At 45.3% G+C, this 23383-nt stretch overlaps 1 protein-coding gene across 2 annotated transcripts in view; it reads right to left on the bottom strand.

Moving 5' to 3' along the window:
• P2RX2 (purinergic receptor P2X 2) overlaps positions 1-19892 on the bottom strand; it is a 53372-nt gene extending 33480 nt beyond the window's left edge. For both annotated transcript variants that reach the window (XM_033953798.1, XM_033953799.1), the window contains exons 1-7: positions 19602-19892; positions 15557-15707; positions 13747-13818; positions 11246-11321; positions 8304-8400; positions 4955-5035; positions 1023-1161 (exon numbers count right to left, since the gene is read on the bottom strand). In XM_033953798.1, the coding sequence (XP_033809689.1) occupies positions 1023-1161; positions 4955-5035; positions 8304-8400; positions 11246-11321; positions 13747-13818; positions 15557-15707; positions 19602-19744 (759 nt within the window). In that variant the 5' untranslated portion in view covers positions 19745-19892. The remainder of the gene's footprint in view (positions 1-1022; positions 1162-4954; positions 5036-8303; positions 8401-11245; positions 11322-13746; positions 13819-15556; positions 15708-19601) is intronic.
• Between the last annotated feature and the right edge of the window lie 3491 nt (positions 19893-23383).

Here is a 23383-nt window from a genome sequence, read left to right as displayed (position 1 = left end):
GTGAAGTTTTCAGTAAAATGTGTGGGGTTACAACGCCACACAGATAACAGGGGAAACAAATCCACAAGAAACAAAGCGATCTCTATTAAGTAAACTGGGGGGGGGGCTCCCCAACAAAACCCCCCGTCGGAGCCCCTAAAAACTGTAATTTTCTTCGGCGCGCGCCTCCGTCTTGCGCTCAGTTGTCGGCGCGCGCCTTTGTCTTTCGCGGGGTTGTCTATGAACCGTTAAAATACGTGTGCTCGGCGTTTGCTTTGACTCAGCGTCATCTCTGAATTGAATAGTATTAGCAGAAAAGCTGCTCGCTGTAAGTACCTTCTTGGCTAAATGTTTTAACAACTTGTAGTCCAATATCAATGGGTTTTAAGACGTTAACAGCACTTTTGGGGGGTTTGTAGCGTTCAAAGACCCCTGAAGAAGCCGAAACATTTCGGCAAAACGGGTCCCATCGGGCTACAGGCTACTTAATGATAAGTGCTGGTGTTTAATTGCACTTGTAAAAAAATCTTTTGTTAATCTCTTATGAGTTAAAATTTTGCACCCAAATTTTCTCCATGAGAGGTTTTTGATCAATGAAAGAGAACGTGACCTGATGGGAAACTGACTGTCGCTATTGACATTCATCGGTGCTGGCATTTGAGATTTTTTTCCTCTCCATATTGAAACATAGAAAGATGACGGCAGGAAAGGACTACAGCCCATCAAGTCTGCCCACTCTTCTGACCCACCCCATCAAGTCTGAGTGCTAATGACCCAGTTCCTTAGCTCGACCCCCGTAGGGATCCCACTTGGATGTCCCATTTATTTTTAAAGTCGAGCACGCTGGTGGCCTTGATATGACTTGATATGACTTTGTAAGTTGGGTTATGAAACCTAGTTGACGGTTGGCAGACTAGACAGGCCAGATGGTCTTTATCTGCCGCCATTTTTCGCTCTTTGTGTGTCATCCCTCTCCACGTCATGATCTAGGTACAATAATTTTGCTGCCGGATCCTTCTTTGATCACTGCATTCTGCGGTTACCTTCTGGGCTAGCTCGGTGAAGTTTTCGCCTGCTTCTTGGACAATGAAGCCCAGTTTGAAGATCGGACAATAGAGGTCAGTGAGTGGGTGAAAAGTGCACATCTTCAAATAGTCGCCCTTGCTCTCATCAATATTCCCTCTGAAGAGACACAAAACCAGCATATCTGTTACACGCTGCAAAACACACATTGGTTTACGTGGCTGTCCGCCGTCACCCAAGCCACACACTAACTTTATCAGTTGCTAGATGGTATTTCTGGGGCTCTCCCTCAAAAGTGTAAGTCATATTCGTAACTGCACCAGAGCTGCATCTTGGGTGAGCCACAAGACCCCCTTGGGAGTGGAATGACTCTGCATATTTTTTTAATTCAGTTTTCTATACTGTTCTACCAAGGGAGCTCAGAACGGTTTACATAAATTTATTCAGGTACTCAAGCATTTTTCCCTGTCCGTTCTGGTGGGCTCACGATCAATCTAATATACCAGAGGCAATGGGGGAATTATGTGACTAACCCAGGGTCACAAGGAGCAGCATGGGTTTGAACCCACAACCTCAGGGTGCTGAGACTGTAGCTATAACTAATGCACCATTCTAGAAATCAAAGAGTAATAAAAGTGAGCCAAGTCTAGGACAATCGAGCCATTGTGACATCACTGATGAGGTTGGCTCTTATTGGTGGAAGGAGGCATTATGATGTCATAATACCAACTCTAGTTATCAGAAGCTGAAACTTTTCACACTATTTATTCATTCAATGTTCTATATTGTTCTCCCAGGGGAGCTCAAGCATTTTTCCCTTTTTGTCCCGGTGGGCTTACAATCTATCTAATGTACCTGGGGCAATGGGGGGATTAAGTGACTTGCCCAGGGTCACAAGGAGCAGCGTGGGTGTGAACCCATAACCTCAGGGTACTAAGGCTGTAGCTTTAACCACTGCACCACTCTAGAAATCAAAGTGTAGTAAAAGTGAGCCAAATATAGGACAATCGAGCCATTGTGACATCACTGATGAGGTTGGCTCTTATTGGTGGAAGGAGGCATTATGATGTCATAATACCAACTCTAGTTATCAGAAGCTGAAACTTTTCACACTATTTATTCATTCAATGTTCTATATTGTTCTCCCAGGGGAGCTCAAGCATTTTTCCCTTTTTGTCCCGGTGGGCTTACAATCTATCTAATGTACCTGGGGCAATGGGGGGATTAAGTGACTTGCCCAGGGTCACAAGGAGCAGCGTGGGTGTGAACCCATAACCTCAGGGTACTAAGGCTGTAGCTTTAACCACTGCACCACTCTAGAAATCAAAGTGTAGTAAAAGTGAGCCAAATATAGGGCAATCGAGCCATTGTGACATCACTGATGAGGTTGGCTCTTATTGGTGGAAGGAGGCATTATGATGTCATAATACCAACTCTAGTTATCAGAAGCTGAAACTTTTCACACTATTTATTCATTCAATGTTCTATATTGTTCTCCCAGGGGAGCTCAAGCATTTTTCCCTTTTTGTCCCGGTGGGCTTACAATCTATCTAATGTACCTGGAGCAATGGGGGGATTAAGTGACTTGCCCAGGGTCACAAGGAGCAGCATGGGTGTGAACCCATAACCAGTATGCCACACTCTCCCCTCAGGCAGTCTATAAATGATTTAGAGGAGCCCGCATAGGCAGCGGAACACTTTCTGTTGGGGGGAGGGGGCGCAATAGCTCTTCCCTAGACTTCCCTCTCTCCAGCTCCCCCTCCCTATCTCTTCCCCAGCTGCTGTCATTTTAAATCTTTGGGCAGCCGTCAGTAGCGAGTGAGCAGGAAGCTACAGAACGAAGACTTCCAGGACACATGGACGGCAGCAGGCTCACTCGCTGCCGCTGACGGCTGCCCGAAGATTTAAAATGAAAGCGGCCGAGGAGGAGATAAGTGGGGGAGTCGGGAGAGTCATAACTCTTCTGACCATCAACTGCCAAATTTGGGGGGGGTGGGCCTTGGCCCCTGTGGCCACTCCTGTACCGATGCCCAACAGTTGCCATGTGTATGAATAATATACAGATTGTGAAACACAAATCCAGTGCATCTGCACACAACATGCACAAGGCAGAGATGTGTTAAGATTATGTTGGAGTAGTTATGTCACTCCATATAGTCCACTACTTACAAAGCAATGGTGTCAAGTCCCAGAATAATACTGTAGCAGGGCAAAAATGGACTTGCTAGCACTTAGTAAGAGAAACTGTAGCCCTCAGATACCTGTGCTGCACACTGAAAAAGCAGTTTACAGGTTAGCACGTTCTCTTTCATCGGGCACACAGATGGTTATAATTTTTAAATAATTTTTAATTTTTGATTTTAAATGCTTATGCTTTAGTGAAACAGCAAACAAAAACAAAAAAAAGTGATAAAGTAATGACACTTATCTTTTAAGTTAGTTGGTTGTTTGCTGGGCAATGATGACTTAAGCTTGAGCTAGTGGCACTTAGTATGCATTTCGCTTCCTTTGTAAGTGGTAAAATATACACACCCTTTAAAGGTCAAGTATAAAAAAATATTGTACTACACACTAGAGAATGACACGGGGGAAAAAATCTGTCCCCGTCACTGCCCCGTCACCGGATCACCGTCCCCTTCACCACCCCGTCCCCACCGTCCCCTTTACCGCCCCATCCCCGTCCCCGCCATCCCCTTCACCGCCCCATCCCTGTCCCCATTATCCCCTTCACCACCCCGTCCCCACCGTCCCCTTTACCGCCCCATCCCCGTCCCCGCCATCCCCTTCACCGCCCCATCCCTGTCCCCATTATCCCCTTCACCACCCCGTCCCCACCGTCCCCTTTACCGCCCCATCCCCGTCCCCGCCATCCCCTTCACCGCCCCATCCCTGTCCCCATTATCCCCTTCACCACCCCGTCCCCACCGTCCCCTTTACCGCCCCATCCCCGTCCCCGCCATCCCCTTCACCGCCCCATCCCTGTCCCCATTATCCCCTTCACCACCCCGTCCCCACCGTCCCCTTTACCGCCCCATCCCCATCCCCGCCATCCCCTTCACCGCCCCATCCCTGTCCCCATTATCCCCTTCACCACCCCGTCCCCACCGTCCCCTTTACCGCCCCATCCCCGTCCCCGCCATCCCCTTCACCGCCCCATCCCTGTCCCCATTATCCCCTTCACCACCCCGTCCCCACCGTCCCCTTTACTGCCCCATCCCCGTCCCCGCCATCCCCTTCACCGCCCCATCCCTGTCCCCATTATCCCCTTCACCGCCCCGTCCCCATCGCCGCAGCATTCACCCTTCCCTCTCGCCACCTCACTGCCCTTCAGCATCCTTCGCGCGGTCCATTCATCTCCCTCCCCCTTACCTTCTCGGTGCGTTTTAAGGTTTCAGAGTATTTGTTGAAAGCTGCCGGAGCCTACGTGCATCACGTAGGCTCCGGCATGTGTGTGGGCGGAAGCTTCTCCTCTGACGCAACTGGTAAGGGGGAGGGAGGGAGGGAGATAGATTCGTAGGAAAGAGGGAGGGGGGCCGCGCACGATCGGTGACCGCGCGCATACCCTCCCTTAACTTCGGGGACAAGGTCATTCACCGCTCCATGGGACAGTGGATTACCTTGTCCCTGTACCTGTAGTGAGCATCTTTTCCCCCTCTACTGTTTTGGCGGGTTACCCGCGGCTACTCACGGCTAGCCGCGGGTAACATCCACCGTATCATTCTCTACTACACACATCTACCCAGTGCACAAGTCACCGAATAATGATTCTACTGAGAAAAAAATCTCATAGCGATGAAGGACTTTATGATTTGGATTACCAAAGGCTACTGGTTAAGAAATTCTTTTCACAGAGTTACTAGATATTACATTGTAAGGCCTAATGATTTTGAATGACGCAAAGTAACTTAGTTTTAGAAGAGGTGTACGATTACTGATTATGGATGATCCTTACTTGGAGAATCGAAACTGGGGAAAGTGGATGCTGTTCTTGATTAAAATGGTGAACTCTGGGACAAATTTCTGAAGAGACTCACTGCAAATAAAGAGAACAAGAGAAAGAGGCGAGATATCATTTTATACCTCAAAATCTGCCCTAGAGAACCCAAAACTCACCTGCACTTGTGGAAATCCCCTCAAGCTAATGTGAACCTCATTTTCAAACACAGAAGGTATTTGTGTTGCATGATGGGGCTTCTCTCCTACCCAAACCGAGGCATCCTATCTTAACCTGGTTGTTACAATAATTGGCAAAAGGAGGGTGTCAGCCTTACATTTTCTGTTGGCCTAACCAATGTCAGCAAAGGCCTATGGGAGATTATATCAAACAGATCTGATCTTGGGGGATGTCAGTACAGACAGATTATTCTGCCTTAGAATGCCCTAAATTACTTCTAAACTATCAGTGCTTAAGAGTAACAAAAGACCTTTGGCGCAGCCCTGAGGACGTTCAACAGATGTGCTAAGGTCCAATGCTTAAAGTAGAGAACGGCCTCAGTTCCATGTTCTGGCACAGAGAGTTAGTGTCTATCAAGAGCCATTGTCACAGAGAGATCCTGGAAACTAACAGAAACTCAAGTCTATGAGGGACAAGCCTCACCCCTAGTTTCACTCTCTTCACCCCTTATATACCCCCATCCATGAAGACAGAAACAGAATTCAAATAAAACCTCTTGCCTGCTTTTTTCCAGGCCCTTCTATCTTCAGCTTCTAAAAACACACACAAATCCCTGCCTCTCTCTCTATCTTCTTTCTCTGGATTCTGACTTATTTCCCTCTCTCAGCCTCTCACCTAATTCAGAGACACACATTCGTGCAGGTAAACTGTCCTTTCTCATTTACACACTCGGAAGCAGCTACATAATAGAATATCTTTCTGTACATTAGTAACCAAGCATATTTTTATGTATCTTTCTGCTAAGCATTGATAAATGGAATGAACTATACTATCAGTCCCACAATAAAAATTCTAGGTGTTACTTTAGACCAATCTTTAACTTTTGAAGCCTATACCAATATTCTGATTAAAAAATTTTACTATACTCTTTGGAAATTACGTATATTAAAATCATATTTTGATTTTTCATCTTTTAGATTGTTGGTCAATCTCTAATATATTGAGCACATTAGACTACTGTAACATCATCTACTTAGGATTGTACAAAAAAAACTATCAGGAGATTAAGAATCATTCAAAATACTGCTGTGCATTTGTTATTTGAGCTGAAAAAAATCAGATCACGATACCCCATATTATAGGAAATTACATTGGTTGCCACTGGAGGCCAGAATTATATTCAAATTTGCAAGTTTATGTTATAAAACGCTGGTAGGACTTGCTCCTGTTTACCTTGTTAATCATTTGAGAATTTCTTTGTTTTCTTTTCCTACGTTAAAAGGATGTGCACTTCTCCCTCCAAATCTTCGGTTTCAGTATCTGCGGATCTGGTTATTCACAATTTTTTTAAAAGTGATTTTAATTTGGGGTGCTATTTTTAAGCCCTCTGAGACTACATGGAACCTTAACTGGTGGTCTAGCAGGCTTTCAGGGCAGAAGCGATCTTCCTACGCTCCTGCCCCGTGCAGATCACTCATAGGAAATGGCTGCCGTGAGCTCCCGTAGTCTCTTGAAACTACGACGGGAGCTCAAGGCAGCCATTTCCTATAAGTGATCTGCACGGGGCAGAAGCGTAAGAAGATCGCTTCTGCCCCGAAAGCCTGCTAGACCACCAGGTATGGTTCCGGGAAGTCTCAGAGGGCTTAAGGTAAGGTCTGGGATTCCGGGGGAAGACGGGGCTGGGTCAGAACCGGCCCGAATATTATTCACGTTTTTTTTAATATTCGCGGGCCGGCTCTTCCCCTAACTCCCGTGAATATTGAGGAAGTGTATTTTAAAAAGGTTTCTGGATAAAACTTTATCTTACTAGGTTGGTGTTTGGAGCAAAACCTTAAGTGGTTTATTTTTTAATTCATTGTCTTAATAAATGTTTAGGAAATCTGTGAAGTCCTATTTGTATGATAAAATTTGTTTAAGAAACTTCAGTCATGCGAGTAATATAATTCTATATGTATTTCATCTGCATCTGGCAGATTCTCTTGATGTAAACCGCTCTGAACTGTTAAGGTATTGCGGGTTATATATAATTTTATTATTATTATCTCTGTTATATTAAGCCTATTTCTACACAATATATTTTATGCAACTACTCTTGACTGTCATTGTCCTTCATTTCACTTCCTGCTGAACCTCCTGAGGGCACTGAACCCAGGACCTCTGGTGGATTGCAGGACCGCAACCTGACATTTGGGGCTCCTTTTATGAAGCCGCGTTAGCGGTTTAACGGGCATAATAGCGCGTGCTAATTTGTCGGCCGTGCTAGCCGCTACCGCCTCCTCTTGAGCAGGTGGTAGTTTTTTGACTAGCGCGGGGGTTAGCGCATGCTAAGAAGTCACGTGCGATAAAGCCGCTAATGCAGCTTCGTAAAAGGAGCCCTTGGGGGGCTTGTCTGCTGCACCCCACTGCAAAACCTTACAGAGGGTGTCCAATAATACAAAGATAGAGTTGGCACATGATGAAGGTCAAGGTAAGAGGTTATGGAAAAAAAAGGATAGGGTGGTGGAGAGGATGGTTTGTGTGTGCTAAGAAGCAGGTAGAACATAAGAACATAAGAATTGCCGCTGCTGGGTCAGACCAGTCCATCGTGCCCAGCAGTCCGCCTACGCAGCAGTCCTTAGGTCAAAGACCAGTACCCTGACTGAGACTAGTCCTACCTGCGTACGTTCCGGTTCAGCAGGAACTTGTCGAACTTGGTCTTGAATCCCTGGAGGGTGTTTTCCCCTATGACAGACTCCAGAAGAGCATTCCAGTTTTCTACCACTCTCTGGGTGAAGAAGAACTTCCTTACGTTTGTACGGAATCTAACCTCTTTTAATTTTAGAGAGTGCCCTCTTGTTCTCCCTACCTCGGAGAGGGTGAACAACCTGTCCTTATCTACTAAGTCTAACAAGGAAGAGCAAGAAAATGGGTATGAGGTGGAACTGGTATCTACTCTCCCTGAAACTACAGAGGAGGAAAGGTCAGAGGTGCGATTACCTGAACAATGCAGAGGACAACAAAAGGAATGATCCCAAGGGCCAAAGAGTAGGGTATATATGGAAAAGACATGAAGGCATGTACAAATTGTACAAATCCAGGAGAACGGAGAGGAAATTGAAGCATAGGCTTGGTATATAGAGCGAGGTTGAGCCTAGGAGCTGGGTGTAGAAGTGATAGGTACCCCTTTGACATTTGAGAAGTTTCTTACCTCAGGACAGATTTGTCCTCAACTGGACACCATCCAAAGATTTCACAAGTTCTTTCCGTCCCATTGTCTAAATGTACACAGCGTCCCGTCTTCTGTCCTGAAAGGGGGAATGTTAAACAGTGTAGGTCAGCATCTACATGGTCTCCTGGAGCTTTCCTTCATATTTAAAACCAATTCAATTCAACTGGATAAGGTTGTATAAATGAGCACACGGTCAAAGGACTCGACACCCAACAAGATCACGGCAGCTTTTTACGGGAAGGACCTCGCGGATCTAAAACCGCATGTCCTTAAAAATCTGAGGTCCACGCCACTTGTAGTTTTTGGCTCTGACAGACCTCGATGACAATTCAGCTCTGACGGATCTTAATGCTTTTCCCTCCCTATGCTGAGACTAGCGGCAAAACTTTTGCCCTGAGGTCGGTGCCACTTTTAGTCTCAGCATAGAGAGGGAAAAGCATTAAGATCCGTCGGAGCTAAAATGTCATCGAGGTACTTTCCCCTAGCATTGAACACTTACATAAAGACTCCCAGCAAAAGATACCGTACTGAAGGTGGGGAATTACTCCATTAAACTTGCACGAAATTTCGTGTTATCCTTGCTTAATACGACGGGCTGTGCACAGCTACGGGTAGTTGAGGTGTGAAGGACTATTAAATGTATATGGGGAGAGAGGCCATAAAAAAGAACAACAAAAAAAATCCTTTAGGAAATTACAGGGAAGTTTTTTAAAAATTTTTTTGTTCATTTTAAAACTTTCAACAAGTAATTCATTATACAATCATATATCATATACACTATAATAATACTTATTAATCATACATTCACTGAAATCAAACTATAACTTCGCCCTCCCATCCTTCTTCCAATATAATCATATAATTTTATACATATAAAATCCTCCCCCCTCCCCCCCTTATACTTCAATAATCAAAAGGAGAGAAATAAATTATTAATTACTCAATTATAATTAATCCGTACAATAATTTATTAATGGCTCCCAGACCTCCATAAACTTTTTATAACTTCCTCGTTGGACAGCTATTATTTTCTCCATTTTAAAAATATGGCACAATGAATTCCACCAAAAACTATAACAATCTATCATAATTTTTCCAATTCCTCGTAATTTGCTGAATAGCAACTCCTGGAGGGGGGACCAAAATGTGAGCTCATTAAATTTGCGGATGACACCAAACTATATAGCAGGGTTAAAACCAAGGAAGACTGCGGAGATCTCCAAAAGGATCTGACAGCGCTGGAAGAGTGGGCCAAAAAGTGGCAAATGAGCTTCAACATAGGGAAATGCAAGGTCATGCATGTGGGGAAAAAGAACCCGATGTTCACTTACAAAATGGGGGGATCACCGCTAGGGGTGAGTAACCTAGAAAGAGACCTGGGAGTGATGGTAGACACAACATTGAAATCGTCGGTGCAGTGTGCCACAGCCTCAAGGAAAGCAAACAAAATGTTGGGTATCATCAAAAAGGGTATCACGACCAGGACGAAGGAAGTCATCCTGCCACTGTATCGTGCGATGGTGCGCCCACATCTGGAATACTGCGTCCAGTACTGGTCGCCGTACCTCAGGAGGGACATGGCAGTGCTTGAGAGAGTCCAGAGAAGAGCAACTAAGCTAATTAAGGGAATGGAAAATCTCTCGTATACTGACAGACTGAAGGAGCTGGGGCTGTTCTCCCTGGAGAAGCGGAGACTTAGAGGTGACATGATAGAAACCTTCAAGATCCTGAAGGGCATAGAAAAAGTAGACAGGGACAGATTTTTCAAATTATGGGGAACCACAAGTACAAGGGGGCACTCGGAGAAATTGAAAGGGGACAGGTTTAGGACAAACGCCAGGAAGTTCTTTTTCACCCAGAGGGTGGTGGATACATGGAACGCATTTCCGGAGGCTGTGATAGGCAGAAACACGTTACAGGGCTTCAAAGAAGGTTTGGACAGGTTCCTAGAGGACAAAGGGATTGAGGGGTACAGATAGGAGTAGAGGCAGGTTATAGGGATAGGAGTAAGAGGTAAGTTATAGAAATAGTCAGGGATCACTGCTCAGGCCTGAAGGGCCGCCGCGGGAGCAGACCGCTGGGTGAGATGGACTTCTGGTCTGCCTCAGCGGAGGCAACTTCTTATGTTCTTATGTTCTGTCATTATGAGTAAAAACTTATTGTTTTTATTAGATATTTGACTTTTTTTCCTCATTGAAGTTCTAAATAATATCGTATCCTATGAAAGTGCCACCGGATTTTCAAGTAAATTATTACAAGGAAGTTTTAAAACCCGCGATCCAGCTTGCTTGCATTTCAATGATGGATTGGGAGGGAGGGAAAAGCATTAGGATCCGTCAGCGACTTCATTGTACGGACTTCAGATTTTTAAGGACGTGAGGTTTTAGATCCGCGAGGTTTGTCAGGTCCGCATTTTACACCTTCCCCCTTTTTTAACTTGCTCTTGAATCTGTCTAGATTGCATTCTTCCCTTAAATAAATAGGGAGGGAATTCCATGTTTGGGGGGCTGTGATAGAAAAGATGAATTGCCGCCATGTGTTAATGTTTTTGTGTGAGGGAACAATTAATAGATGTCGATCGTTTGATCTCAGTAATCTTGTCGAGGTGTAGGGAATCAATAATTTATGAATGAAGGTGGGAGTTTTATAAAGAAGAGATTTGAGAGTTCGCAGACTTAATTTATATGTTATGCGGTGAGCAACTGGGAGCCAACTCTCCCCTAGTTCTCCAAGACTTGGCTTTTCTCATTGCCAGATTCTCTCACTCATTACCACACTCCATATCCCCCATCGGAGTTGCATATCTCATCGCTTCTACTTCCCATCCCCATAGATTTTCTATCCTTGCCTCTGCTTCCCATCCCCCTCCATTCCCAGGTTCCCTTGCCTGAGAGCCAGGGGCATTAACACCCAAAACTTACCATTCCCCAGCATGTGCATTTCTCCAGGGAGGCAGTCGCCACTGGAGCCGCATTTGGCAGTAGGAGCACTGCTGCTCTGAAAGAGAAGGACGGTGATGGAGAGGGAGATGGAAGTGAGAGAGACAGATGAGACAGAAAAGAATCCACAGGTAATTAAAATAGCACAGTTACAACCCCCAAACAATATGATATACCACCCTTCTGTGATACAATCAAAGTGGTTTACATATATTATATTCAGGTATTTTCTCTGACCCTAGAGGGCTCACAACAACAACAATTTACATGTATTATTTTTATAGTTAAGCTCTGGAAAGTGTTGCCAGAGGATGTGGTAAGAACGGATAGCGTAGCTGGTTTTAAAAAAGGTTTGGACAAGTTCCTGGAGGAAAAGTCCATAGTTTGTTATTGAGAAAGACAAGGGGGAAGCCACTGCTTTCCCTGGATCGGTGGTATGGAATCTTGCTACTCTTTGGGATTCCGGAATCTTGCTATTCCTTGAGATTCTGCATGGAATGTTGCTACTCTTTGGGATTCTAGAATCTTACTACTCTTTGGGATTCCGGAATCTTGCTATTCCATGGGATTCTGCATGGAATGTTGCTACTCCTTAGGTTTGGGCCAGGTATTAGGGCTACTGGGCTTGATGGACCATTGGTCTGACCCAGTAAGGCTATTCTTATATTCTTACCAGTGCTGTACATTGTATATGCAAGAGACGGTCCCTGCTAAGAAGAGCTTACAATTTAACTATGACAGACACACAGAGGGGGCTAAAAGGTGGTAGGGGACTATTAAGGGAATGACAGACAGATATGTTGGTTGGGTCAGTGTTTAAGCGCAGCTTCAAATAAGTGGTTTTTAGTCTGACTTTGAATACCACCAGAGACGGAGCCTGACATAGCGAGCCAGGCAGGTTGTTCCAAGCATCCGTCGCAGCAAGGTAGAAGGGCCGGAGACAGGAGTCGGTTGTAGATGAGAAGGGAACAGAGAGGAGGAATTTGTCTGATGAACGGAATTCCTGGAGGGGAGTATTAGGGGGTAACAAGAGAAGAGAGATACTGAGGAGCTGCTGATCGATTACGCTTGAACGTCAGTAAGAAGAGTTTGAATCGTATGCGGAGATGGACCGGGGCAACAGAGGGTTAAGTGCCTTTCTCAAAGTCGCATGGAGCTGCAGAGGGGCCTGAACCCTTCACTAACCACCAGGCTAGTCTTTCACTGCCCTTACTTACTTTTAAAACACATAAAACCAGAGAACCAGCCTTTATTAACAAATGACTCATCCCTCATGTTCCCCTCCGATCCAATGTTGATTTTTCGTACCCTCGCTTAAGACCATTAGCACTTGCACAAAAACACTTTTCAGTAACTGCCCCCCCCTTACTCGGATCTCTTTGCCCCTTTGTAGCAGGGAGGAAATAAACTTGGAAAAAATTTAAGGGGTCTTTGAAATGTTTCCTGTTCAAAGACGCCTTTCAGCACTGATGTTATCCCTCCTTCCCCAAATGGTACACCGACAAATCCATGCACAATTGCACTCAAATGCATCCTGAGAATTGCACGCACGTACAAGTGTGCGCACAACAACTGTGGCCTGTCAATTGCGCCCCGTGACTGAATCTGCCATAAGTGGATATCTGGAAGGCCCTGATTTGCTCAGACTCCTCAGGCCACATCCCTTGGGAGGGGCTTAAGGCGCCTCAAGCCCCTCCCAAGGGACGGGGTCTGAGGAGTCTGAGCAAATCAGGGCCTTCCAGATATCCACTTACGTAAAGGGTTCCCATAATCATGACGTAAACCTTACCCTAACACTAGATACCAAGTGAATCTTTTAAGTGTGGTGGTGGTGGTGGTGGTGGTGGGGGGCCCGGGGAGGTCCCCCCTCAAAAAGACAAAATAGTATCCTTCGTCATGCGCGCATTTGACCTCCCCAAACAAGTAAACAGCAGCCACGAAGAAGCTCTTCCTTCTTTATGTTCTCTTTTCTCGATTTTATTCTAGTCCAGCCCTCTCCCTCCTCGTTTACTTGAATGTCCGTCTTTGTCCATGTCATTTGTTTATATTTTTAAATTTATATTTGTATGCCTCATTTGTTATTGCATGTCGCCTAGAATCTATGATAAGCGATTCATCAAATTTTTATTAAGCTTGAAACTTAAAACCTATCCCTCAAATACCCAGGGCCCTCACAGTGATGCTCTCTCTTTATGCTATAGCAGGGGTAGGCAATTCTGGTCCTCGAGAGCCGGAGCCAGGTCAGGATTTCAGGATATCCACAATAAATATGCGTGAGATAGATTTGCATCTCAAGGAGGCAGTGCATGCAAATCCATCTCGTTCATATTCATGGTGGATATCCTGAAAACCTGACCTGGCTCCGGCTCTCGAGGACCGGAATTGCCTACCCCTGTGCTATTATAGGAACATCCTTAGAATGTGATCTTTTCGTTCTGGGAAACACCTGACCCCCCCTCCCTCACCCATTTGCATCCTCTTACCTCAGGACACGTCCTCAGTGTCTGCAATGCAGTGTTCTCAGTCCGGGTGATGATAGTAAAAACACTGCCACCCTATAATCCACAGACAGACAGGGGATTGGATTTGATACACCTTATGTGGTTACAGTCAAAACAGTTTACATATCATATAGTCAGGTATTTATTTTGTTCCTGGACAATGGAGGGTTAAGTGGCTTGCCCAGACAGGTGGGGGGAAAGAATCGTTTAGAAACCATTGCTCACCACAGCTGGCATCTGACCTGAAGAAGGCACTCTCTAAAGTTGAAAGGGGATAGATTCTGTACAAACGTAAGGAAGTTCTTCTTCACCCAGAGAGTGGTAGAAAACTGAAAACGCTCTTCCGGAGGCTGTTATTAGGGAAAACACCCTCCAGGGATTCAAGACAAAGTTAAACAAGTTCCTGCTGAACCAGAATGTCCGCAGGTAGGGCTAGTCTCAGTTAGGGCACTGGTCTTTGACCAGAGGGCCACAGTGGACGTGAACTGCTGGGCACGATGGACCACTGGTCTGACCCAGCAGCGGCAATTCTTATGTTCTTATAAAACTGCCGTGACATAAACACTATTTCACTTTCCCCACCAAAGGCGATACTAGGCCCTTCTCCTCCTCGTCAGTGATGTGGCTGTGGGTGGGCCCAGGCCCACCCACTATGCACTTGGGCCCACCCGGTAGCGGCACATCTATGAGGTAACTGGTGGGGATCCCCAAGCCCTGCCAGCTAAAAACTTCCGAAACCACTCCGCCAGCGTACCTTTATAGGGCCGATCATCACAGGCAGCGAGCCGTGTGACCGGCGCATGCTGCTCACGCTGGCCCTACTGCCTTCCTTCTGATGTACTCTGGCTAAGGGGTCAGAGCGAGTTGCAAGAATCAGTCCCATTGCCCGCTGCCAGAGAAGATCGACTCTTCAAAAAGTAGGTAGCGGCAGCTGCAGTGGGGGGGGGGGGGGGGGGGGGGAGGGATCGCCTTGCCTTGGTGGGAAAGAGAGAGATGGGGGTCTTCGGCCTAGCTAAAATTGGGTGTCTGCCTAGACCACAGGTGTCAAAGTCGGTCCTCGAGGGCCAGAATCCAGTCGGGTTTTCAGGATTTCCCCAATGAATCTGCATGAGATCTATTTGCATGCACTGCTTTCAATGCATATTCATTGGGGAAATCCTGAAAACCCGACTGGATTCCGGCCCTCGAGGAGGGACTTTGACACCCCTGGCCTAGACCCTCGCTACGCTTGGCAATGAAATTGTACTCCGTGAGACGTCACTTTGTACGCACGCCACACAGGCTGACAGATAGGCGGTAAAATTAAACTTGAAAAGCTGCAAAACCTTAGACCGTTGCCTCCCCTCGGGGTGGTGTAAGTTACATGATCTCATCGTCACCCTGCAGTGCTTTAGGATGGTTTTGAGTGTTTTAAATGTCGTTGTGCACTGCTTTGCTGTGGCTGAGCTTAATGAACCAGGAACCGACAGTACCTCTGTTCATTTTAAAAGAATTGTTCACATCTCCAAGTCCTTGGTTGTCCCCTGAGGAAGGCGATGTGCTCGCCGAAACTTAGATCCTAGTCAGGGCCATATTTGATTTGCTTATCAGGGACTAGTGGTTGGACTTTTACGTTTGGCATTACTAAAATATATGTAACCGAAGGCTATTTAAACATCTCTCGGGCCTCTTTTGGTGTTGTTTTGCTTTACTCCGAGGCTTGTCACCTTCTTTCACTTTTGTGCTGAGCTTTATAAAGCAGGAACCGACAGCACCTCTGAGACACAGAGATATTGTACACGTGAGGTCTTACCTCTGGAGGTTTCACATACTCAGCCACATCCCAAACTTTTTCTCCCAGGCCGGGCACTTCAGATGTGGAGATGCCCTTCACCTTGGTGATGACAGAGCTCTCGGGCCCCATCTCACGTGCTTGGTATCCCTTCTGGATAATGAAGACGTACCTGAAAGGAAAAGGTGGGAATACAGTGGAATTAACGCAGAGGAGTTACTACTTTTCCCAAAAATACTAGGACTAGGGGGCATGTATTGAAGCTCCTGAGTAGCAGATTTCAAACAAGCAGAAAAAAATATTTCCTCATTCGATTAAATTCTGAAATTCATTGACAGAAAATGTGGTGACAGCAGTTAGCTTAGCAGAGTTTAAAAAAGGTTTGAATAACTTCCTAAAAGAGAAATCCATAAGCCATTATTAAGATGGACTTGGGGAAATCCACTGCTTATAACTAGGAACTTGCGATCTTGGTTGGCCACTGTTGGAAACAGGATACTAGGCTTGATGGTCCTGTGGTCTGTCCCAGTATGGCAGTTCTTATGTTTTTATGTGAGTTGAGTATAGGACAATCAAGCCATTGTGACATCACTGATGAGTTCGGCTCTTAGGCATTGGTGGAATGAGGCATTATGACATCACAATCTCAGCTCTGGAATGTTGATACTCGTTGGGTTTCTGCCAGGTACTTGAGACCTGGATTGACCACGGTTGGCAACAGGACACTGGGCTTGATGGACCTGTGGTCTGTCCCAGTGTGGCAGTTCTTATGGCGCTTCTTTTATGAAGCAGAGACGCCGACAAGCATTTATGCACCATTCGCAGCTTATTATAAGTACACGATTGTCCCCTGAGGAAGTCGACTGAGTCGCCGCAACTTGGATCCTTGTCGGGACTTTGTATGTTTTATCATTTAATGGACTCATCATTGAACATTGGTAGAAACGGTCAATAAAGCATTTGTCACTACAGCTTGGATCTGACATTTCTGTTAATTTGGCTTTGCTTCGAGGCTTTGCCACCTTCTTCCCTTTCCCCTCACCCAACAGCACCTTCAACATTACGTTACATTACATTACATTAGTGATTTCTATTCCGCCTGTGCCTTGCGGTTCTAGGCGGATTACAAATTATAAGAGATCTGGACATTACCGAGAGAATTGCAAAACAAAGATTATCCAGAGAAATTACATAACAGATTATCTAGAGAAATTACTTAATAGATTATCTAGAGATATTGCATAACCGTGATTCATGTACTTTACATGGTGTGGTAGAGGATTCAATTATAAGAATTACATTCAGTTATAAGAATTACATTTATGAGAATCAAGTGATTACAGGATATAGTGGAGAATATCAGTATATGCGGGTTACAGACTAGAAATTACCTAACAATGACGTAAGAAGTTTGTTGGATAGTGAGGTAAATGCTTATTTAGGAATCTGAGTATTTTTGGAGGGAAAGGTTCTAGGAGTTGACTAATGTGATATTCAGGAGAGGGAGAGCTTGTGCGAAAGGGGAGGAGACTAGTTAGTAAGGACGTGTTTTTTGAATAGAAATGTTTTGATTTCTTTTCGAAACACTTTGATGTCTGTTGTGTTGATCATCAGTTTGGTGATGGTGGGGTCAATTTTCGCTGCCTGTGTCGCTAGAAGGCTGTATACATCTCTCCGGGCTAGCCCCTCCCTTTTCGACCCATCCCTTTTCCTTTCTAACTTCTGACTTTGTTTTTAAGTCATCCCAGACTATCTCTGGGGTTTTCTTTCTTTTGAACTCCGATTTCCATGTGCGCCAAGGACCACAGTGGCAGACCTTCAAAATGGTTTAATTCTCTTTTTCTGACATTTGACCCGGAAATTCATGTCATCATCTTTAGATAATTCCTAATGGATCTAGTAAATGGTAGAAGATCTGGAGGTGTCCAAATCTGCCCATCAATTCTCCTTTCCATCTTTTTTTGGGTTGGTGTCTGTTTGATCTGATTAGGATGAGTTTGGGCTTGTTTTAGGTCTCAACGCTGGCAGAGTTGGGGGACATTATAAACCGCTGATTTTCCCTTTAATTGTGGTTCTTTTAGCTCCATGTGCTTTTTCTCTCTGTATCATTGTAGACAATACGATGAAACCTTCCGCCCAATGTGCGGCGGCGGCCAAAAAAGCAAACAGGATGCTAGGAATTATTCAAAAAGGGATGGTTAACAAGACTAAGAATGTCATAATGCCTCTGTATCGCTCCATGGTGTGACCTCACCTGGAGTATTGCGTTCAATTTTGGTCTCCTTATCTCAAAAGAGATATAGCGGAACTAGAAAAGGTTCAAAAAAGAGCAACCAAGATGATAAAGGGGATGGAACTCCTCTCGTCTGAGGAAAGACTAAAACGGTCAGGAAAGGAGACAGCTGAGGGGAGATATGATTAAAGTGTACAAAATCCTGAGTGGAGTAGAACGAGTACAAGTGGATCAATTTTTCGCTCCATCAAAAAATGACAAAGACTAGGGGACACTCGATGAAGTTACAGGGAAATACTCTCAAAACCAATAGGAGGAAATTTACTCAGAGAATAGTTAAGCTCTGGAACGCGTTGCCAGAGGATGTGGTAAGAGCGGATAGCGTAGCTGATTTTAAGAAAAGTTTGGACAAGTTCCTGGAGGAAAAGTCCATAGTCTGTTATTGAGAAAGACATGGGGAAAGCCACTGCTTGCCCTGTATTGGTAGCATAGAATATTGCTACACCTTGGGTTTTGGCTACTGGGCTTGTTCTGATCCAGTAAGGCTATTCTTATGTTCTTAATGTATTTTCACTAAGAATAATTTCCAGTTTTCTCAACCGTTTTAATACAGTACTGAGACAAAAGTGGATGAACTTTAGTACTCTTCATTATAAGAACATAAGAATAACCTTCCTGGGTCAGACCAATGGTCCATCAAGCCCAGTATCCTGTCTTTATAGAGGCCAATCCAAGTCACAAGTACCTGGCAAAACCTCAAATAGTAGCAGCATTCCATGCCACCGATCCAAGGCAAGCAGTGGCTTCCCCTATGTCTGTCTCAACAGCAGCCTGCATACTTTTCCTCCAGGAACTTGTCCAAACCTTTTTTTTAAAACCAGCTACATGAACCGCTCTCACTACATCCTCTGGAAACACATTCCAGAGCTTAACTATTCTCTGAGTAAAAAAAAAATATTTCCTCCTATTGGTTTTAAAAACATTACTCTGTATGTAACTTTATCAGGTGTACCCCTAGTCTTTGTAAATCTTGATGCAGTAAAAAAATCGATCCTTGTACCCGTTCTACACCACTCAGGATTTTGTAGACTTCATATCTCCCCTCAGCCGTCTCTTTTCCAAGCTGAAGAGCCCTAACCGTTTTAGTCTTTCCTCATACGAGAGGAGTTCCGTCCCCTTTACCATCTTGGCCGCTCTTCTTTGAACCTTTTCTAGCGCCGCTATATCTTTCTTGAGTTAAGGAGACCAGAATTGAACGCAATACTCCAGGTGAGGTCGCACCGTGGAGCGATACAGGGGCATTATAACACTCTTGGTCACGTTAACCATCCCTTTTCTAATCATTCCTAGCATCTTTTGTTTGCTTTCTTGGCCACCGCTGCACATTGGGTGGAAGATTTTGGCGTATTGTCCACGATGGCACCCAGATCTTTTTCTTGAATGCCGACCCCGGCATCCGGTAACTGTGATTCAGGTTATTCTTCCCAACGTGCATCACTTCGCATTTGTCCACATTACTATGCAGCGTTAGTGATTTTAGCGCACGCATTTCAGGGTGCACTAAACCCGTGCTACGCGGCTAGAACTAACGCCAGCTCAACGCTGGCATTAGCGTCTAGCGTGCGTGGCAATTAAGCACCGGCCATTCCACCCATTAATGCCCTAACGCGGCTTGGTAAAAGGAGCCCTAAATTTCCCTATATGGCTCTTCCATATATGTCCCACTTATCCTGTAGGTTTCTGATATGGGGGAGGAATACTCTTTCGCACTGATACCCCCCTCCCACATCCACGTACCTCAGTCTTGACAGAAGAACTTACACGCCAACTTACCACACAAAGTAGATAATGATGAGAAGTTGGACCAATCTGTAAATGATCCCCAGGTTCTGGTTTTTCACCACTATCACTTTGGGAGTCTCGTAATCCAAGAACTGGCAGAAACATTTCAGACACGTAGTTCTGGAGCCCCGCATTCTGGGTGTACACGTAGAATCTTCTCCGTGCCGTTTGCTGTTCCCTTTTCCGCAGTTATTGTTTGCAGATCCCGGCTGTTGCACCCGACCTAGGGCAGCAGCCTCTTGGCACTTTCTCCAGGCTGAGGGATCTCTGTTCAACAATGCCAGTTCTCGGGTTGCATTTATAGTGAAAGATTTGCCGATCAGCTGCTCGCAAGGAGAGGCAGCTGCACATCTAAGGAGCATGGGCGCCCTCATGCGGTTAGAACGGGAAACGCATCGACCTTCCTTATCTCACTGCCTAGAGCGAGGTCGGACTCCGATCTCTAGAAATGGTGATTTCCAGCCCCCCCCCAAGCTGTGGCAAATGGTGATGCAAAGTGCGAAATAATTCTGCATTTCTTCTCCAAAGCAGCCTAAATTCCAATGACTCGATAAGAGTCATGCCTGTGATGCAATTATTCCATGCTCATTGTGGCTCTCTTCTAGACCTTTCTTCCTCCTCCCTCTCTCTAAATCGTCCTCTTTTCTAACATCCCCAGTGTCTCTCGATTCGCTTCTCTTCTTGTACACTCTTCCTCCATTCTTGCTGCTATTTCATACTCTCCGCCATCTTATACCCCCCCAAAAAAAATCACCCCTCCCTCAAAAACCTCATGTAAGTGCCCGGGTGGGGGGTGCAAGGGTCCGCTCACCCCCAGCTATGGGGAAAATAGATGTTAAGGTTCCAGCCATACATGTGGTTCCTCAAAACCGCGGAAAGTGAATAATGGATCCTATAGGGAAAACAGGGTTAGGTTCCTGCATGGGACAGCACTTGACAAAAACCAGCTAGAACAGGGGTGTCCAACCTTTTGGCTTCCCTGGGCTGCATTGGCCGAAAAAAAATGTTTCTGGGTCCGCACAAACGCGTAAACGCTGCAGCAAGACAGAGGAGGGAGCCGGCAAGGCGGTAAACACCCGGGGGCAGCAGAGGAAAACACTGCATCACCCTCGACCGGGACCGCACAAAATACTTCATGGGGGCCGCAGGTTGGATACCCCTGAGCTAGAACATTCAAACATATTGTATTTGGAATAGAAGTAATTCTTTCTTTTTGGAGCTGTCGCTCGCAATTCACAGCCCTGGATGCTTGATGGCTATTTTCAGCACCGAAAGCAAAGTGTAGGGCCAGGAATACCCGCGCCCTGTGGCACACATGGCAAATAGCTGTCACAATTTGCACACCTGTGGGTGCAAAATCACAAATACTGGGCATGCCAAGAGCGAGAACGCACTGAACAAAAAGAGGGATAAAAATACCCACAATAAAGGTTAATAGGAGCAAAACAAAGGGGGATGGAAAACTGCATCTGGAACGGATGAATCAACTTAAATCAACTCCTATACGATAGATGATATGAAGTGTTGTACATAGGACCCACTACGTTCCATGTTTCCATGAGGTATTCCTTCCTCGGGAATCCACTCTTCCAGTCATAGAAACGTGATGGCAGATAAAGGCCAAATGACCCATCTGCAGCATCCTCTATCTCTTCCTCTCCCTATTGGCTAAGGCGCTTAACATTTGCATCTCCTCTTCCTATTGGCTAAGGCTCTTTACACCTGCATTGTGATGTTATAGAACTTTATGGTTATAGAAACATGACAGCAAATAAAAGCCAAATGGCCCATCCAGTCTGCCCATCTGCAGCATCCACTGTCTCTTCCTCTCCCTATTGGCTAAGGCTCTTAATATTTGCATCACCTCTTTCTATTGGCTAAGGCTCTTTACACCTGCATTGTGATGTCATAGAACTTTATGGTTATAGAAACAATGTAACATGATGGCAGATAAAGTCCAAATGGCCCATCCACAGCATCAACTATTGCCTCCTCTCCCTATTGGCTAAGGCTCTTTACACCTGCATTGTGATGTCATAGAACTTTATGGTTATAGAAACATGATGGCAGATAAAGGCCAAATGGTCCATCTAGTCTGCCCATCCGTAGTAACCATTATCTCTTTCTCTCTCCGAGAGATCCCATGTGCCTATCCTAGGCCCTCTCGAATTCAGACACAGTCTCTGTCTCTACCACCTCTTCCGGGAGACTGTTCCATGCATTTATCATACTTTCTGTAAAACAGTATTTCCTCAGATTACTTCAGAGCCTATCATCTAACTTCATCCTATGCCTAACTTCATCCTATGCCTTCTCATTCCAGAGTTTCCTTTCAAATTAAAGAGACTCGACTCACGCACATTTACATTACGTAGGTACTTAAACGTCTCTATCATATCTCCCCTCTCCCGACTTTCCTCCAGATTGAGATCTTTAAGTCTGTCCCCATACTCCTTATGATGAAGACCACACACCATTTTAGTAACCTTCCTCTGGACCAGGGGTGTCAAAGTCGGTCCTCGAGGGCCACAATCCAGTTGGGATTTCAGTATTTCCCCAATGAATATGCATGAGATCTATTTGCATGCACTGCTTTCATTGTATGCTAATAGATCTTATGCATATTCATTGGGGAAATCCTGAAAACCTGACTGGATTGCGGCCCTTGAGGACCGACTTTGACACCTGTGCTCTAGACCAGTGGTTCCCAACCCTGTCCTGGAGGAGCACCAGGCCAATCGGGTTTTCAGGCTATCCCTAATGAATAAGCATGAGAAAGATTTGCATACAATGGAAATGACAGGCATGCAAATCCGCTCCATGCATATTCATTAGTGCTAGCCTGAAAACCCGATTGGCCTGGTGGTCCTCCAGGACAGGGTTGGGAACCACTGCTCTAGACCGACTCCATTCTTTTTATATCTCCAGAATTGTAACTATATTTTAAATGAGGTCTAACCAGAGTCTTATACAGGGGCATCAATACCTCCTTTTTCCTACTGGCCAACCCTCTTCCTATGTCACCAAACAAAAGCATTGGTTCTGATTCTTCCTGTGGTCAGTCCAGCAATGGCTGGTAGCTACTACCACGATTATTCATTCAGTCGTGTCCAATCCTTGGATCCTCTGTAGGCCAGTCCTTGCCATGGCTTCCCTGTTTTCCACGGTTTCTTTCAATTGCTTGATGTTCATTCCCATGTCATTCTTGATGGTATCCAGCCAATGGGTCTTTGGTCTCCCCTGCTTCTTTTTACCACTTCCTTTTCAAGTGAATTCGCCCTTATCATATGTCCAAAATAGGTCAGTTTCTGTCTGGCAATCTTGCCTTCCAAGAACAACTCTGGGTTCATATGATCAAGAACATCTTTGTTGGTGATCCTAGCTATAGAAGTCTTCTCCAGCACCACAAATCGAAGACGTCAATTTTTCTTCTGTCTGCTTTTATGAGTGTCCATATCTCGCAGCCATATGTTGCGATTGGGAACACAATGGCAGCGATCAGACTTTGTGTCTTTGTTTGATGGTGACTGAGATGTCCTTGCACTTCCATATTTGGTCCATACTCACCATGGCTACACACTCCAGTGCTAATAGATGTTTGATCTCTGCTGTTGAACCGCCACTGTGATCAATGAGGGACCCAAGGAAAATGAAGCTGTCAACAAATTCTTTTTCTTCATTGTTGATCTTTATGTGGACTTTCTTGTTGGCGGTAGTCATGATTTTGCTTTTCTGGTAGCAAGGAGGGCTTTATCCACCTCTATTAAGTTAGT

The sequence above is a fragment of the Geotrypetes seraphini genome, chromosome 8, assembly GCF_902459505.1.
Source record: "Geotrypetes seraphini chromosome 8, aGeoSer1.1, whole genome shotgun sequence".
NCBI classification, from domain to species: Eukaryota; Metazoa; Chordata; class Amphibia; order Gymnophiona; family Dermophiidae; genus Geotrypetes; species Geotrypetes seraphini.
The sequence above is the reverse complement of the archived record's forward strand: the minus strand, read 5'-3'. Positions and strand labels throughout refer to the sequence as shown.